This window comes from Antechinus flavipes, chromosome 3, assembly GCF_016432865.1.
Source record: "Antechinus flavipes isolate AdamAnt ecotype Samford, QLD, Australia chromosome 3, AdamAnt_v2, whole genome shotgun sequence".
In the NCBI taxonomy this organism is placed as follows: Eukaryota; Metazoa; Chordata; class Mammalia; order Dasyuromorphia; family Dasyuridae; genus Antechinus; species Antechinus flavipes.
Window position 1 is genome coordinate 576,783,429 of NC_067400.1, and position 18,324 is coordinate 576,801,752.

At 34.6% G+C, this 18,324-nt stretch overlaps 1 protein-coding gene across 3 annotated transcripts in view; it reads right to left on the reverse strand.

Moving 5' to 3' along the window:
- The window catches only part of WDTC1 (WD and tetratricopeptide repeats 1), a 66,378-nt gene that overhangs the window by 32,451 nt on the left and 15,603 nt on the right, over positions 1–18,324 (reverse strand). For all 3 annotated transcript variants that reach the window (XM_051988089.1, XM_051988085.1, XM_051988088.1), the window contains one exon: positions 17,828–17,911. In XM_051988089.1, the coding sequence (XP_051844049.1) occupies positions 17,828–17,911 (84 nt within the window). The remainder of the gene's footprint in view (positions 1–17,827; positions 17,912–18,324) is intronic.

Here is an 18,324-nt window from a genome sequence, read left to right on the forward strand (position 1 = left end):
CTCTACCATCTGGCTATCCCAATAAATATAATAATTTAGGTATGTAATGCCCTTTACATTCTTGTTTCTTTTTTGGTCTTATTTCACATTATTCTTCACATATATTTTCCATTTTAGTCAAATTGATTTTCCAATTTGGGAAATGTTCTCCTTTAGCACCTGTCTCTTAGAATTCCTAAATGTCTATAGAGTGAAGCTCAGGTATCACTAACCACAGAATACCTTTCTTGTTCCACTTCCTCAATATCTGCCTAAGGTATTATCTCCCCCTTGAAATTACATTTTAACAGAGTCAAGATGACAGAGTAGAGAAAGCATTTAGCTGAGATCTCTCAACATTTCCCTCTAAATAATTTTTAAAATGCCTCCAATAGAATTGTGGAGTGGCAGAGCTAATCACAGATTAGAGGAAGACATTCTTCCAGTCCAAGACATACTTAAGAGGTCAGAAAGAGAGATCTATGACAAAGGAGAGGAGGCTGGTCCAGAGCCTATGTAGATAAAACACCATTAGTGGGAGTAGGTGATGGTGACTGAAGCAAAAGCAGCTTTGAAAACCCTTAAGCCAGTAGTAAAGGGACTTGGCAACTGGTCAAAAAAACAGGGTACTCCTATGCTAAAACTGGATATAGGACCTGACGCTGGCAATTCCATTGCCTAAATCAACTTCTGGGTCATGATTCAAGGGAGGAAAGGAGCACTTTTGGTCAAGATGGACAGGAAACCCTGAAGGGCAGTATCATTCATGGTCCCAAAGTATTAAGGACCTTGAGGAACTGCCTATCAATTGCAATCCTAAGAGATCAGGAGCCTTTCCTAGGTTAAGCAAGAGAGTTCAGACCAAGAGAACAGTGATCCTAGATCACACCACCTTGGAAGGACTAAAAACTTCAAACCCCCTAAAATTACTTTTGAAAACAGCAGTGTAAAAAAGTCTGAGGCAGTGGCCCTCCCAAACCTCAAACTCCAGAAAGAAAGTCCAACCTTAACATAAAGTTAAAAATCAAGAAACAGATCAGAAAAATGAACAAATAACAAAAAAAGTAACAGGCAAGATCAGGACACAAACTCAGAAGACAAGTCAGAACAGTTACAAGGAAACTATTAAAATGAAAACTGATTTTGACACAAACTCAACAAGAATTCCTGGAATTCTTTTCAAATTGTTTTCAAATCAATAGGTGAGAAAGAGAAAATTAAGCAAAGAAATAAAAACAAAAGAAGGAAATATAAAAATAATTAACAGTTTGTTAAAATATGCAGAAAAAAAATAACAGCTGAAAAAATAGAAATGGCCAAATGGACTTTTAAGGATTCCTAAAGAAAAGACCAGAGCTGAAAAGAAAATATGACTTTCAAATAAAAGATTCAAAAGAATAAAAAAGGAAATAGGAAAGAGAAATCATAAGGGACTAAATAAAGTTAAATTATTTGCTTTTCTAAATGGGATGTATTTTTGGGGGAAGAGAGTTTTAATATTTCTATGAGGTTTCAGATTTGGGGTATCCTTTTTCCCAGAGTTTTAACATTTTTATTTAAAATTTTTGAGTTTCAAATTCTATCCTTCCCTCCCTTAGTCCCCTTCCCATTCCCTGAGACAGTAAGCAATCAAATATAGGTTTACTTATGAAAATAACATTTTCATATTACTTATTTTGTACAAGATGATGAATAAAAAAATGAAATAAAGTAAAAAATAGCATGCATTAATCTATATTCAATATCAATTCTTTCATAGCCTAAGAGTATGTTTCATTATTAGATCTTTGAGATCATCTTGAATCAATGTATTGCTAAGAGCAATTAAGTCATTCACAATTTCTCATAGAACAATGCTGCTGCTGGTTCTGTTCACTTCACTATGCATCAGTTCATTTAAGTTTTTCCAAGTTTTTCTGAAATCATTCTGCTAATCATTTCTTATAGCACAATAATATTTCATTACAACATACACTACAACTTGTTTAGCCATTTCCCAACTGATGGGTATCCCTTTGATTTCCAGGTCTTCTGATGAACTCTGAAAGCAGACTAAAGCAGACTTTTATCTTTATTTTTATTGTTTTGTTTTTTATGTTTTCCAACATGACATCATACACATAATCAATATCAAATTACTTGCCTTTGAGGATGGAGTAGAAGACAAAGAATTTAGAACCAAAAATGTTAAAAATGATTATAATTTTTAAATGCAATTGTGAAATTAATAAGATTTTATTGTTATTAAATAAGATAATTGATAATAAAATGAAAATTTTTTTTAAAAAAATCACTTTGTACATACTGTCTTTACTCATGTGAATGTATGTAAAGCACCCCTGTCCTCAAACTAGAGTGCAACTCCTTGAGGACAGGAACTATTTTATTTTCATTTCCATATTTTCAGGGCCCTTCATATGGAAGGCACTTTAACAAGTCTGTTGATTCAAATTGGTACATTAGATTTGACAAATATATGACAAATAGATGTCAAACAGATATGACAAATGACATCAATTATATATTCAAATGACATCAACTAGATATATGTGATCAATCAACTATTATATGGCAAGTCACTATGAAACTCAGTTCTTTCAGTTGTAAAAAATGATGCCAGAATTTGAAACTATGTTCAAAAAGTTATCAAACTGTGCATATCCATTGATCTAGTAGTGTTTCTACTGGGCTTATATATCCCAAAGAGATCAAGGAGGAAAAGGGACCCACATGTGCAAAAATGTTTCTGGCAGCCCTCTTTATAGTGGCAAGGAACTAGAAACTGAGTGGATGCCCATCAACTGGAGAATGGCTGAATAAACTGTAGTATATAAATGTTATGAAATATTGTTTTAAAAGAATGACCAGCAGGATGATTTCAGAGAGACCTGGAGAAACTTACATGAACTAATACTGAGTGAAACGAGCAGAACCAGATCATTATACACAGCAACAATAAGATTATATGAAGATCAATTCTGATGGACGTGGCTCTCTTCAACACTGAGATGATTCAAACCAATTCCAATTATTCAGTGATGAAGAGAGCCATTCACATCCAGAGAGGATGTGGGAAGTAAATGTGATTCACAACATAGCATTTTCACTCTTTTCATCGTTGTTTGCTTGAATTTTATACTGATGCTTCTTCGTTTTTTTTTAAATTGGTTTATATGATTTTTTTGGGTGCAGCACAATAATTGTATAAATATGTATGCATATATTGGATTCAACATTTTTCTACCATGTTTATTATATATTGGACTACTTCCCATCTAAGGGAGGGCATGAGGGAAGGGAGGGAAAACTGGAACACAAGGTTTGGCAAGGGCTAATGTTAAAGAATTGTCCATGCATATGTTTTGAAAAATAAAAAGCTTTAATAAAAAAATTTTTTTAAATGATGTCAGCATTTGCCGTACCCACCCTACTATTTTGAAGAAGTCACTGCTTAAGCCCATTATGCTATTTTTATTCTTACTTCCTAATCTGGATCATAATAATAGTGTAGTGTTGTTTATACTGAGAGACAAGGAGAAGAGACACAGACTATGCTACATACACATCAGATCAGTAAAAAAAAAAAAAATTCAGTCAAAATTTTTTGCCAACTAGTTGACTAAAACTTCTATGAAAAACTTATGGAAAAATATTTTTCTAATTCATTTGATGTAGTTTTTTATAACAATTTTATTCAAGGGATTTCATAGTACTTGAAACAAAAGATAACATTAAAAAAAAAAAAAAGTCAGGAATCACTGGCCAAAGGGAACAGCATGAAAAAAAGCACAAAAAGTGAGAAAGCTTGGATGGGCTGAATTCTGCCAGGGGCCAGAGCATCTCCTACCTCAGCACTTTGGACCCATCAAAGGAAAATCAAAACTCCTAACACTTTTACAGACAGCATATAGTAGATACCATTAGAATTTGGGACCCGAAGACCTGGGTTCCAATTTTCTCCCAAATTGGCAAAAGTCAAAAAGTCAAAAAGCCTTCTGGGCTTCATCTTCAGGTGTCCCAGCTGATATGTCTAGTCCTTGTGGGCTCTGAATTTATGCTAGTAGGATCCTTCCTTCCTGTCCCACCCAGTTATGCTTCCATTCCTGGCTGGATTCCACAATGAGCTGACAAAGTTAGAGAGGAAGGGGAGGAGACTCCTGGTGAGGAGTCACAACCTGGATACAATTTAAAGATCATTTAAATACAGATTAAAATTATTGACAGAAATGCAGCTAAGTGCATGCTTTGTAAGAGGAAAGGTACTAGAAAGTTGAATCTAACTGCTCTTCTTTAAGTCCTAGAAGAAACTGAGGCAAAGGTCTTATCCGGTACACTAGATCTTTTTTCAGCCTCCACTATATTATGAGGCAGAGACATCTATTTTTATCTATTTCAAATAGTGGTAAAGGTGGTTTTTATAACAAATATGTTTGAAGGATTTCACCATTTCCCTTAAAACAATAGCTCACAAATTGTTTAAAAAAAAAAAAGTCAGGAATCAGTGGGCTGAGATTAGCAGATTAAGGGAAACAAAAGCAAAAAATTCCAGCAATTATACCAAAAGAAATCCTTTTCTTTTCTTCCCTCCTGCTCTTATGTTTAAAGGTTTTTCCATCTCTTTATTTTAATAATTACTGAACTCTATATTGCTCTGAAGTTTGCCAATGTTTTCCTCAGAGGTGGGTGTAAAGACAATCATTCTATAAATAAGGAAATGAAAGCTTTAGAAATTAAACAAATTGTACAGAACCACAGTGTTCATACAACCCCGACTCCAAAACCTAGGGTTCTGTCTCCCATAATACCATTCGCTAAAGGACAGCCCCAAAGATCCCCAGAAAGATTCATCCAATATGGGTTCTCCTGGCACAGAGCCTTATTTATGAATCCAATTCCATTTTTTCCTAGAAATCCTTTATTCTCACACTTCCTACTTAAACTATAGGATGCATGAACAACATCCGCTGAAAGCATCTGCTTTCTGGGCTCCTTTCATCAGAAAGCAAAACTACCAAGATCATGTTCCCGCTTTCCTTGGACTTCAATCTCTGTACCTGGACAAGAGCATCTTTAGCTAAGGACCATCACGGACCTTCATATCAGAGTTAATTTTGGCCAGGAAATAGGGAGCAAAGAGAAGGAGGGGAAGTGTTGGAAGGATGAAGATGTCAGAACTGGAAAAAGCACAGAAAGTCCAGAATAGCTTTACTACAATAGAAACACTCTTCTGAAGAATGCCAATAAAGGAGTTTATGACTTTGAGCACATGCCCAAGAATCTGCTTTATGAGAGAACAGTGCATCTGACACAAATTATCTTGGTCTTGATAAACAGGACTGGCTCTGGTACAGGCATACAATATGTAATTAAATTTTAAAAACTCAAGAGAAGCAAATGTGTTCACTACATATAAGAGTACAAATAAACTGGTAAAAGGCGAGAAGTATCTCACAATGGTCCCTTTTCAGAGGGTCAGGAGGAGTAGGTCAGAGGTGGTTGTTACTGAGGGATGAGAAGGGGTTCCTTTAGGCTATGCCTGCCAAATGAATTCTAGGATTTCTCTCTATTGACACTGAGTACCAGGGAGCACAGCAGAGACAAGAACATAGATAAAACTAAAGTTCCAACTCCTACTTAAGCCTAAAGTTCCTATTTCCTTAGCTTCTTCCATAAGATTTTTCACAGGATGCTAAACAAGCAAAGGAATCCTTATCCTAAATGCATGGCTTTTTTTCCCATGGGTTTCTAGGTTTAAAAAGGGCTTTTCCTCCTATTTGTCATCCTTATATCTATTTTAGATATAAAGAAACAGAAGCTATTTGCCCATAGCTGGTAAAAATACCAAATTTAATGTACTTTCTACTATATACATACACATGTTCTGTGATAGAGGAAAAGCTTGGATGAGCCACAAAATTAAAAAGAAACACAAAAGTGAGTGTCAGAACTAGAAGGTCACTTATCATCTCAATCAATTCATATCTGCTAAATAAGTTAATTTAAAGAAAAAAAGAAAAGAAAACTAAGCTCAGGGAAGAGAAATTATTTGCCCAAACTCATACAGCACTTCACATGTCCAAAGCTGGGCATTGTTCGACTAGTCCCAGCTTGCCTCTCAAAGTAACTTTCATGAACAGGAAAATTTGGGCAGCCAGATTCCTTTATTTGGCTTAATCTAGCTGAAACTGTGCCCAAATAAAGAGACCAAATTTACAGGGAAATTTCAATCCTCTTCTCATAGGAGGTGAAACAAAATGTAAGTGGACAAATGAACAGGGCTGAGCCCATTTGTATTAGGGAAAGGTCCATACCCAGAGAATTGGGGCCTTTCCCTTTAGAAGCAGAGACAAAAGGATGTTATAGACCAAAATCTAAAGAGTGAGAAGGATTGATTAGAGAAATGCAAATCAAGACAACTCTGAGGTACCACTATATACATACCTCTCAGATTAACTAAGATAACAGGAAAAGATAATAATGTTGAATGGGATGTGGAAAAACTGGGACACTGATACATTGTTGGTGGAAAGTATGAACGGATCCAGCCATTCTGGAGAGCAATTTGGAACCATGCCCAAAAGCTTATCAAACTGTGCATATCCTTCGACCCAGCAGTGTTACTACTGGGCTTATATCCCAAAGAGATCTTAGAGAAGGGAAAGGGGCCTGTATGTGCATGAATGTTTGTGGCAGCCTTCTTTGTAGTGGCCAGAAATTGGAAATTGAATGGATGCTCATCAACTGGAGAATGAAATTGTGGTATATGAATGTTATGGAATATTATTGTTCTATAAGAAATGATCAATAGAATGATTTCAAAGAGGCCTGGTAAGTGAAATGTGCAGAACAAAGAAAACATTACACACAGCAATAGCAAAATTATACAGTGATCAATTCTGATGGACATTGCTTATTTTCAACAATGAGATGATTCAGGCCAGTTCCAATGATCTTGTGATGAAGAGAGCCATCTGCAAGCAGAGAGAGGGGACAGTGGGGATTGAGTTTGGATCACAGCATAGCATTTTCACTCTTTGTTATGGTTTGCTTGAATTTATTTTTTTCTCATTTTTTTTCCTTTTTGATATGATTTTTCTTGTGCAAAAAAATAATTATATAAATATGTATGCGTATATTGGATTTAACATCCTTACTATGTTTAACATATGTTGAATTACTTACCATCTAGGGGAGGGGAAGGAAAGGGAGGGAAAAATTGGAACAAAGTTTTTCAAGGGTCAATGTTGAAAAATCATCCTTATATATGTTTTGAAAATAAAAACTTCAATAAAAAAAATAAAAAGTGGCATAATGTAACTGATAGGCATCCCCTTAGTTTCTTACTCTTTGCTACCACACAAATATTTTTGAATCCATGAATCCTTTTCCTCTTTCCTTGATTTCTTTGGGGCATAGACTAGTTGTGGTATTACTGGGACAAAGGGTAGACACAACTGAATTTTGGGGAACAGTTCATTTCTTCGATGCTCCTTATCACCTTGTATCTAAATCTCAATGTGAGATACTAGTTTATACCTAGTTTCTGCTAGGTGCTATTTGTTTCCTCAAGTAGTGTGTCAAATAATGAATTCTTGCCCTAGTTGCTAGGATTTCTGAATTTATCAAACACTAAGTTACTCTGCTGATTTATTTCTGTGTGTTATATAGCTAATCCATTCCATAGATCACAAACTGTATTGACAACTATAGCTCTGAAGTCATACTTTAAAATCAGGTACTGCTAGGTGCTCTTCCTTTATATTTCTTTAAGGGGTTTCTTTGAAATTCCTAACCATTTATTTCACCAGATGAATTTTTCTATTTTTCTTCTACCTTTCTAAAGCAATTCTTTGGTAGTTTGATTGGTATCACATTGGATATTTAGATAATATTTTCATTTTTGTTATATTAGCTCACTTATCCAACCATAATTAATATTTATCCAATTATTTATATTTGTTTTAATTTGTATAAAGAGTGTAATATAATTGTACTCATAAAGTTTTTGTATGTGACTTGGCAGGCAGACTCTTAAGTACTTTATATTGTCTGTGGTTAATTTAAATAGAATTTCTATCCTTTGAATTCTGTTAGTATATAAGGAACTATGGATAATTTATATAGGTTTATTTTGTATCCTAAAATTGTTAAAAATTTTTATTTTATTTTTAATTTTTAGATTAATTTTTAGTTGACTCTGGGATATCTTGTATAATTAATATATTATTTGCAAAAATAATGTTTCCTCTTTGTTTATGCTTGTTCTTTTAATTTTTTATCATCTTATAGTTGTAGCTAACATTTTAAGATAATATTGAACAGTAATGGTGATAACAGACATCCTTAGTTCAGCCCTGAACACTATTGTTCCCATTATAGAAAAGGATTGCTCTTGGTTTTAGATAGATAATACTTACCATTTTAAGGAAAGCTTCACTTATTCCTAAGCGTTCTAGAACTTTTAAAAAGAATGGGTATTCTATTTTGTCAAAAACCTTTTCTACATCTATGGAATTCATATAATTTTTGTTGTTTTTGTTATTAATGTGATTATGTTTTCCTAATATTGAACCAATCCTGATTTCCCTGTATAAACTCAGTCTAGTTATCGTATATGATCTTTGTGATGTCATGACCTATTCTTTTTTAAAAAGTGTTTTGTTAAATATTTCCTAACTACATGTAAAATTTTAAACAATCATTTTAATAATTTTGAATTCCAAGTTTCTTTCTTCCCTTTCCCCCTTCCTTAGGAAGGAAATAATTTGATATCAATTGTACATAAGAAGTCATCCAAAACATATTTCTACATCAGCCATACTGCAAAAGAAAACACAAACATAAAACAATAATAATTTTTTTAAAAATGCTTCAATCTACATTCAGAGTTCATTAATTCTCTCTCTGGAAGTAGATATTTCATCATGGATTCTTTAGAATTATCTTCGATCACTGTCTTGTTACGAGGAACTAAATCTTTCATAGTTGATCATCTTGACAATATGACTGTTATTGTGTACAATGTTATTCCTGGTTCTATTCAACTTTGTTGTAAATCAGTTCCTATGAGTCTTCCATGATTTTTATGAAACTATTCCCCTCATTATTTCTTATGGCTCAATGGTATTATGTGACAGTCATACACAATTTGTTGAGCCATTCCTTATCTGATGGGCATCTCCTCAATTTCCAATTTTTTGCCCTTTGAACTAGTTCACAATTAAACCAATAGCTCATTAGTGTCCCCATTTTTCCACATCCCCTCCAGCTTTGTCCTTTTCCTTTTCTGTCACATTAGCCAACCTGAGATGTGTCAGATGGTATTTCAAAGTTATTTTAATTTGCATTTCTCTATCAGTGGTGATTTAAAGAATTTTTTCATGTGACTATTGATAGTTGTGATTTCTTCTGTACATTGCTCATATCCTTTGACCATTTATTAATTGATGGATGGCTGATTTTTGTCATGACTACTCTGAATGAAGTCATGTTAGCACTTTGCCATTACCTTTTCCATTTCCAGATGTTCACTAGCCAGCCTTTTACTAAAAAAAATTCTAGAATTTTTCCCGGAATTCAACTACATATCTTCTTCCCTGTCCCTTTCCTTTCTTTAATTGGGAGAATAGCTATCCTTCTCCTGTTCTTTAGTAAACTCCTATTTGCCTTGGTCTTTCATATTATTACTGACAGGGCCTCAGCAATCAAAACTAGTAGTTTTTTTCCCTGAAGAAAAACTCCTTCCTTTCCCCATATCCTCTACAATATAATTAAAAACAAATCCTTTCAATTTTCCTTGACTCTTCTTATAAGCCTCAATTCATTCTGAGGCTTTAACACTCAAGATTAACCTTACAGTTATAGGCTATACTTTTATATTAATTACATGTTAATTGCCCTTGGTTTCTTTTTCTGTGATTTTTATTTTAAATTTATTTTTTCTCTGTCTTTTAAAAAATTAAGTTAGTTAAATTCCTTGTACATCCACATGGGTCTTTCTATACAGTTATTCATTTTACCCTTTCCAGTGTTGTCTTCAACATTTTTATCTTGAAAGTTTCCTGGTCTGACTTTTTATAAAAAGAATTTTTTTCTATGGAATGATGCTTAGTTTTCTTCTAACACCTTCTGTAATATTCTAGTTCAAAAGCTAATGCACATGTAAGACCATTCCCAACTTTCCTGTCCTCCTTTCCTAAGAGGGAATGGTCACTTGTCCCCAAGTTTCCCAATATTTTTACCCTAACAATCAGGTTCTCCTTTTACTGAGAATCAGATACAGAGAGAATGGTCATCCTAACTTTTAAATGGTGAAATTATCTTGAGAAAATTAAAATATGATTGGCTCCTCTGCTTTTGGCAGCTTGAGTACTACAGAAGGTGGATAATTGAAGTCTTCTGAAGTAACCTGTGTCAAGTTCTAGCTCTGTGGCTGTCAGATTGGAGGGCAGTCATTCTTTTGGATCTCAATTTCTCCCCTTCTCCCCTTGTTTTATAAAATGATGGAATTGGACTATATACACAATACCGGGTCCCTCCCCAACCTAATACCTATTATGATGTTACAGTATAAATAGTATATAGTAATCCTACAACATCAATCTTCAGGGCACTGGGAGGTAAAGAGAAGAAGTGACAGAAGGCAATGTCATGCTGAGATTCATGTCGTGTTACTCCAATACATAAATGGTTCAAAAAATATGTGTTAGATTTCAGGAAATCCCCAACAAAATAGAAAGCTCTTAAGGAAAGGAATAAAGTTATGTGGCTTTTACATGGGGATATTCTACTTCTATAGAAGGATCCCTTAAACGATCATTTAGTTTAAAAGCCTCATTTTAAAAATGAGACAATTGAGGTCTAATGCCTATCTTAATCCAGAATATAACAAAGTGCTAGATATGATCCTGTCAGCACAAAATACAACAGGACCATGACTATGCTTTATTTGGATATGAAATGTCTATAATAAAGCCTAAGACTGAGTTAGCTTTTTTCAGCAATTGTATCACACTACCACAGAAACAATGTAGTCAACAAAAACAACTTTTTCACCAAAAAAAAACCCAAACAAACAAAAATCAATGCTAACCAGGCTTGCTGGCTCTACCCAAGTTCTACCTTTTAGTTTCCCTGATTTCCTTCAAAATTCAGCCCAAACCACACCTTCTGGACAAGACCTTTTTCCATTTCCACCCCAAACTGCTTCTATCTTCTCCTTTTATATTATTTTCATCTACCCTTCACATATTTTGTGTGTACTTAGTTATTCACATGGCCTCTCCTATTATATCAGATACTTCTTAAGGACAGAGGGGATCTTCTTCCCCCCTTTCTTCATATCCCCAGTTCTCATCAGTGTCTGGAATATGCTAATTGCTTAATAACTACTTGCTGATTAAATGACTCCATGATGCATTTGGGAAATTTCAAAATATAACACTTTACATTAATTCTCATTAAATCTCAAACTTTTGGATCTCAATTTCTCCCCTTCTCCCCTTGTTTTATAAAATGAGGGAACTGAACTACATACACAATACCGGGTCCCTCCCCAATCTAATACCTTCTTAGCATAACATTCTGTTAAGAGTACTTAAAATCTTGATATTGTCACTTTATCTGATTAGTGGCCACTTTGGATTCTGCTTTATCTAGAAATCTGACAACCATACCTGTCTTCATCCAAGTCATTGATAAAAATATTGAACATCAAGAACTATTGTCCTCCATATTCTTTCATTTTGACAGGGAAATAAGATACAGTACTCTGGGTACAACTGTTCAATCAGCTCCAAACTTGGCTAACAGTAATATCAGCCCACCATTTATTATTTATTTCCAGCGATGTCAGGGAAAATTTTCCTAAAATTCTAAAAAGCTAAAAATCATCCTTGTCTACAGCAGTCCTTTGTTCCATCAATCTAGAGGGGACAAAGACCAAGGATTTAGTGAATGAAAGGATTACCTTGCAAGTGCCTACAACTTCCACTAAATCATTATGTTTCTTATTAATTTAGTATCCTTATTCCAAAAAATTATCTTAAGTTGGGATAATTTTTCTTAATATTATTAATTTCTTAATATAATTTAATTATATACAATTTGTATAATTATATATAATATCTATTACATATTGTCTATTATGATATACTATTACTATTATTTTATTGTGATGTTAATATAATATTTCTTAATATAATTAGCTTCAAAAGATCACCATATTCTTTTCTAATAAGAACTATACAAAAAAAACTAAAAAGAAATGGAAAAAAATTAAAGTAACACAGTAGACATCAGAAGATCCGGAATCAGGAAGATCCGAGTTCAGTCACTTACTAACTGGATGAAGCTGGGCAAGTCACTTAACCTCTGCTGCTTGCTTCAATTTCTTCATTTGTAAAATGAAAGTACTTCCCAGAGTTTTGTTTACAATGTTTTTGTACTGTGCAAACCTTAAAGTATTATGTAAAGGCTAGCTATTATTTTTATTATTAGAAAGTAGATTAGTGGTTAAGATGCTATATGAAGATATATAAGCATAACTACTTAGGGATCAGAAGGAAAGCTAAAATCATTCAGTTATATATTATAAAACAGTGGTCATCAAAACCATTTGGGACTGGCTAAGAAATAAAATAGTGGATCAATGAAATAGATTAGGTTCATAAAAAACTATAGTCAATGACTAAAGTAATCTAGTGTTTGATAAATCCAAAGACTCCAGCTTCTGTCTTAAGAATTCACTATCTAACAAAAATTGGGGGGAAAATTGGAAAATAGTGTGGCAGAAACTAGACACTGACCAACACCTAACATCCTATACCAAGATAAGGTTAAAATAGATTCATGATTTAGACATAAGAATGATACTACCAGCAAATTAGGAGAACAAGAAGTAACCTCTTTCAAATCTGTGGAAAAGAAATAAATTTATGGCCAAAAAAGAACTAGATAACACTATGAAATGCAAAATGCATAATTTTGATTATATTAAATTTAAAAGGTTTTGTACAAACAAAACCCATGCAGTCAAGATTAGAAGGAAAGCAGAAAATTGGGGGGGGGGAATTTTATATTAAAGGTTTCTGATAAAGACCTTATTTCTAAAATATATAGAGAATTGACTCAAGTTTATAAGAATACAAATCATTCTCTAATTGATAAATGGCCAAAGGATACAAACAATTTCCAGATGAAAAAAATTAAAGAAAATGATGACTGTTGGAGGGGATGTGGGAAAACTGGGACATTAATGGGTTGTTGGTGGAGTTGTGAACTGATCCAACCATTTTGGAGAGTAATTTGAACTATGTCCAAAATGCTATTAAACTGTGTATACCTTTTAATCCAGCAGTATCTCTATTGGATCTGTATCCCAAAGAGATCATAAAAAAAAGGAAAAGGGTCTACACAAAGCAGCCCTTTTTGTATTGGCAAGGAAACTGAGAAAGCTGAGGAAACTAGAAACTGAGTGGATGCCTATCAGTTGGGAAACGGCTGAATAAGTTATGGTATATGAATGTCATAGAATATAGAGTGGTATAGATCTATAAGAAATGATCAGGAGGATAATTGCAGAGAGGCCTGGAGAGACTTACAGGAACTGATGCTAAGTGAAATAAACAGAACCAGGACATCATTACAACATGGCAACAACAAGATTAGGTGATGATCAACTGTGATAGACTTAATGTTTTCAACAATGAGGTGATCCCAATTAGACCTGTGATGTAGAGAGCCACCTATATCCAGAAAAGGACTAAATGTGGATCACAACACAGTATTTTCACCTTTGTTGTTGTTTGCTTGCTTTTTTCTTTCTCATTTTTTCCCCTTTAGATGTGATTTTTCTTGTGCAATATGATATACGTGGAAATGTTTAGAAAAATTGCACATGTTTAATCTATGTTGGACTACTTGCTGTCTAGAGGAAGGGGAAGATGGGGAGAGAAGGAGAAAATTTTGGAACACTAAGTTTTACAAGGGTGAGTGTTGAAAACTATCTTTGCATGTATTTTGAAAAAATGTTTATTTTTTAAAAAGCAAAATAAAATAATAAAAATCATTCAGTTATATTCTCATAGTAAGCGCTGAATAAATATTTATTGACTGATACAAAGTTTGGATAAGTCCTTAACCTCACATAAGATACAATGTAGCGGGAAGATGAAATACATATACATATATCTGTAATACAAAGTAACACAAATATATGATTGGGTACAGAATAATATGCAAGTCCAGAGAAGAGGAATGAGGGACAAATTGCTGTTGGATACAAGATTTAATTTGGGTTTTAAAGAACAGGGAGGAACTCAACAATAAAGAGAGATGTTGGTATTCCAAACATAAGAACTAGTAAGAGGCAGAAAAGTAGTTGGATGATGAAAACTCATTTGCCCATAGAATATGAACAGGTTTTCAGAAGAAATGAAAGCCATCTACAATCATTTAAAAATGCTCTAAATTACTAATGATTAGAGAAATGCAAATTAAGATAACTCAGATAATACCTCACACCTATCAGATTGGTTAATAGGACAGAAAAGGAAAACAAAAAGGATTTAATGACAAAAGTTAGAGGGCATGTCAGAAAATTTGGACACTAATGCACTGTTAGTGGAGTTGTGAACAAGTTTAACTTTTCAGAAACTATATTCAAAGAGCTATAAAACTGTGCATACCCTTTAATCCAGCAATAGCACTACTAGGTCTGTATCTCAAAAAGATTTTTTTAAAAGAAAAAGGAAAAGGACCTATAATTACAAAAATATAGGTTATTTTTGTAGAATTAGAAATTGAAGGGATGCAATCAACTAGGGAATGGTTGAAAAAATTGTGGTGTGTGATTGATGGAAGGCTATTGTGCTATAAGAAATGATACTTTCAGAAAATCCTGAAAAAGACAAAGTAAATGAGCAGAACCAGAAGAAAAACAGCAATATAGTAAGGATGTTTAACCATGAATGACTTGGTTATTCTCAGCAATAGTGTTATGTATTAAGAGTTCTCCGCATCACAAAAGATAGAGAAATCCTTCCTAAATTCAACTAAAAGCTTCATGGCAAGATGTGAAAAACAGCTAACAAAAGTCTTGGGAACAGATTCTATCCCAGTTATAAATACTTAACACTAATGGCTGTGTGAACATGGGCAAATCTCCTACTGCTAAGCCTGAGCTGTCTCTTCTGTTAAATAAGGAACTGGACTCAACCAGGTCTCATCTTCTTTGAATCTCAGGAATTGGTGATAATGGGGTAAATAACTACTAAGCTATGTGCCAAGTAAAAATTTCTTATTTAACAATAAGGGAATGACTAAGTTTTAAAGAGTGCTTGGGATAATTTTCTAGTTCAGATCTAGTAAAATTCTGCTTCAGTTTGCCTTGAAAAAAAAGGACTGAATTAAGGGGGAAAGGTAGATGAAAACATCTGGAGAACAGTCAAATGACCTTTATGACCTTTAAACTCCTAAAAAGAGGACAAAAATGGGCAAAGGAAAAAAAAAAAAAAGAAAGTGAATGTCAAGAGCAACAAAAATTTTCAAAAACTCAGAGCCTTGGAGTAGTACATGGAGGAAAAATGCCTAATAAGTAAATAATCCAAGTAAGACTTAGAAACTTTTCAAAACAAATAACCCTATGAACATAGAAACAAATTTTAGCAGTACATAGGCAGAATAACAAAATGCCCAACTGGCCAAACCTTGAATAACATAGAGACCTGAAGGCAAATAGTAAAGTCTCAGAAAGCAGACATTCAACTATATTATTTACTGTGTGGTATGTGCTGCCTGATGGAGATGAAATCAGAGCCAGGATGGCAGATTAAATAATAAATCACACAAACTCATGAAATCCTACTAAGTGCTCAGCACAAATCAATCTATTTCAAAATAATCTCCAATGTAGGAGGGAATCTCAGAAGGCCTCTGTGCTTAAACTTAACTGAGCAGAAGTTATCTCAAATTTACCCCTAAAAAGTGGTCATCCACTGTCTCAGAAACCTTTGCTTGAGGAGTTGGACATGGATGACCTCTCAAGGCAACCCATTCACCTTCTGTTTTCCCATAACATTCATTTCTGTACCACTCTAAGAACTTCCCATTCATCAGTGTTTGAAGATTTAGATAGCACTTTATGTAAATGACTGAATTTCACCCTCACAGCTACCTTGTAAGGTAGTCATAACCATGACTGTTCCTAATTTTCCATTTTTTAAAAAGGGACACAGTTTCAAAGACGAGAAACCAAGCTTCGGTCACATAACTGGAGAGCTGGAATCAGAAAGCAGGTCTCTTGGCCAAGTCAGAGAAGAGAAGGAGGTACATGCTGAGGCTGACATCTCTCTCAAGCTCCAGGAGAGCCAGAGCTGATCAGATATCAGCACTAAATCTGGCAATGATATGGTGAGCTCACCACAGCTAAGGCATTGGGGGCAAGAAAGGTTTCCAGGTTACCTAAGGAGGGACAGAATGGACCAGGTAGGAAAGAAGGCAGGTCAAAGCTCTGTGTTGAGCACAGTAGGATCCATCAACTGGTGAGCCACCACTGTCCTTCCAATCTTGGTGAGATAGGGAAGGAAGGAGGAAGGGAAGTAGACAGACAACAGGCAGTGAGATCTTCTGCCTCCAAGACTTCCTTCTGATAAAATGCAAACTGGCTCTCAACCAGTAAAAATGTTCATTAGGCCCTAAGGAAAGGAAATTGATGACAGCTAAGTGGAAAGAAATGGATGCTCTGAATAATCCTCACAATTCTCTTGATTTTAGGCAATGATAAGCTCCTACTAAGCACTCAGTTTTTAATCTATCTTCTTTAAACAATCCTACTGTTTGGAACTTTAAAGAAACTATGGATGGCAGAAACCTCTGAAACCTGAGAAAGAAAAAGGGAAATGGGAAGAGAAATATAGTGCCTGAATAATATTCCTTTCTGAGAGAAAACTAGCTTTTAAAATAATTGTAGCAGTGAAATATGTCATCATTTTTACATCCATGACCTCATTTGAGCCTCACAACCAAATCCTCAGATATAGGATGGGAAAGTGTAAGACTGCAGTCAGAAAAGTTAACTGATTCCTTGTCCAGTACAATTTTCACTACATTAGGCTACTTCGTGGCCAAGTGAGAGTAAATCTAAAATCACTTTATTTTCTTTTGGTCAATTCTAGCCTTTGGGACATCTCTGCATATGTTCCTTTCTCTCTTGTAATCCTGGTATTCACCCAATGCAGGCCCTCACTATCTCATGTCAAGCAGCAGATTGATGAGTCTGACTGCCTAAAGTCTCTCCCCACTCCAATCTGACCTTAGCTGCTGAATTAACCTAAAGCATAATCTAATCGTGTCATCCCCTTCTACCCCCATTCAATAAACTCCAGTGACTCCCTAAGACCTTTAGGATCAAAAATAAAATTTCTGTGAAATTAAAGAACTAGGCTGAATGTTCACTGAGGCCCTTCCCAACCCTGACATTCTGTATTCTTAACTTCTCTTCAACTTAAATGATTTATGATTCTAAACATGTAGAGCCAAATAAAGTCACAAAAGAGTCAAATCCAGGATTAGGTAGAAAAGAATGATATGTCCTTCATTCAAATAGTAGAGAAAGATGTGGAACGCAGATAATGTAGAAATAACTTCTATTTGTCTTCTACAATCATTTTGGATTTTTGTAGCAGCTTTACCTTTTTAGTTCCAAGTGTTAGGGGGAAGTGTGAGGTAAAAGTATAATTTGAAAAGAAGTTCAGTTCTGAAAAGGTGTTCTAAGCAAGCCACAGTGGGCTCCCTCCCATCCCCTGAGAGCAGAACATCTGTCAACTGGTTCACTCATACGAACACTTACCTGGAGTTCAGCTTCTAGGCCCAGCCGCCGGATGAATGGGTCTGTGACATGATAATGCCGCTCGAAGCTCAATGCACCCCGCTCCTAGAAAATGGAAATAAACCTAAAGTTTTCAATTCAGTTTAACAAGTCTTTCTTGGAGCATCTAGTAAATATCCAGCAATGTGCTAAGTAGTACAGGAAATACAAGAAGAAACTGAACTGCCCCTAAGGAGCTTACAATCTATGGGGGAAGAGGTCTATCACAAATTATTAAGTAGTAACAGATAGGAAAAAATTCTTAAAATAGTTTTAAGTAGCTTTAAAAACAATTCTGAGTATTTCTCTCTTTTCTTTGCAGAGGTGGAGAGCAAAGGTGCAGAATGCTATCTGCTTCAGTATCAGAATATGGTTGTACTTTTTCCCTCTCTTTCTTTTTATGCTTTGTTACCAAGAATGACCTGCTGGATTAGAGAATGGATATATTTGGAAACATGTAACAACTAAAGATATCAATA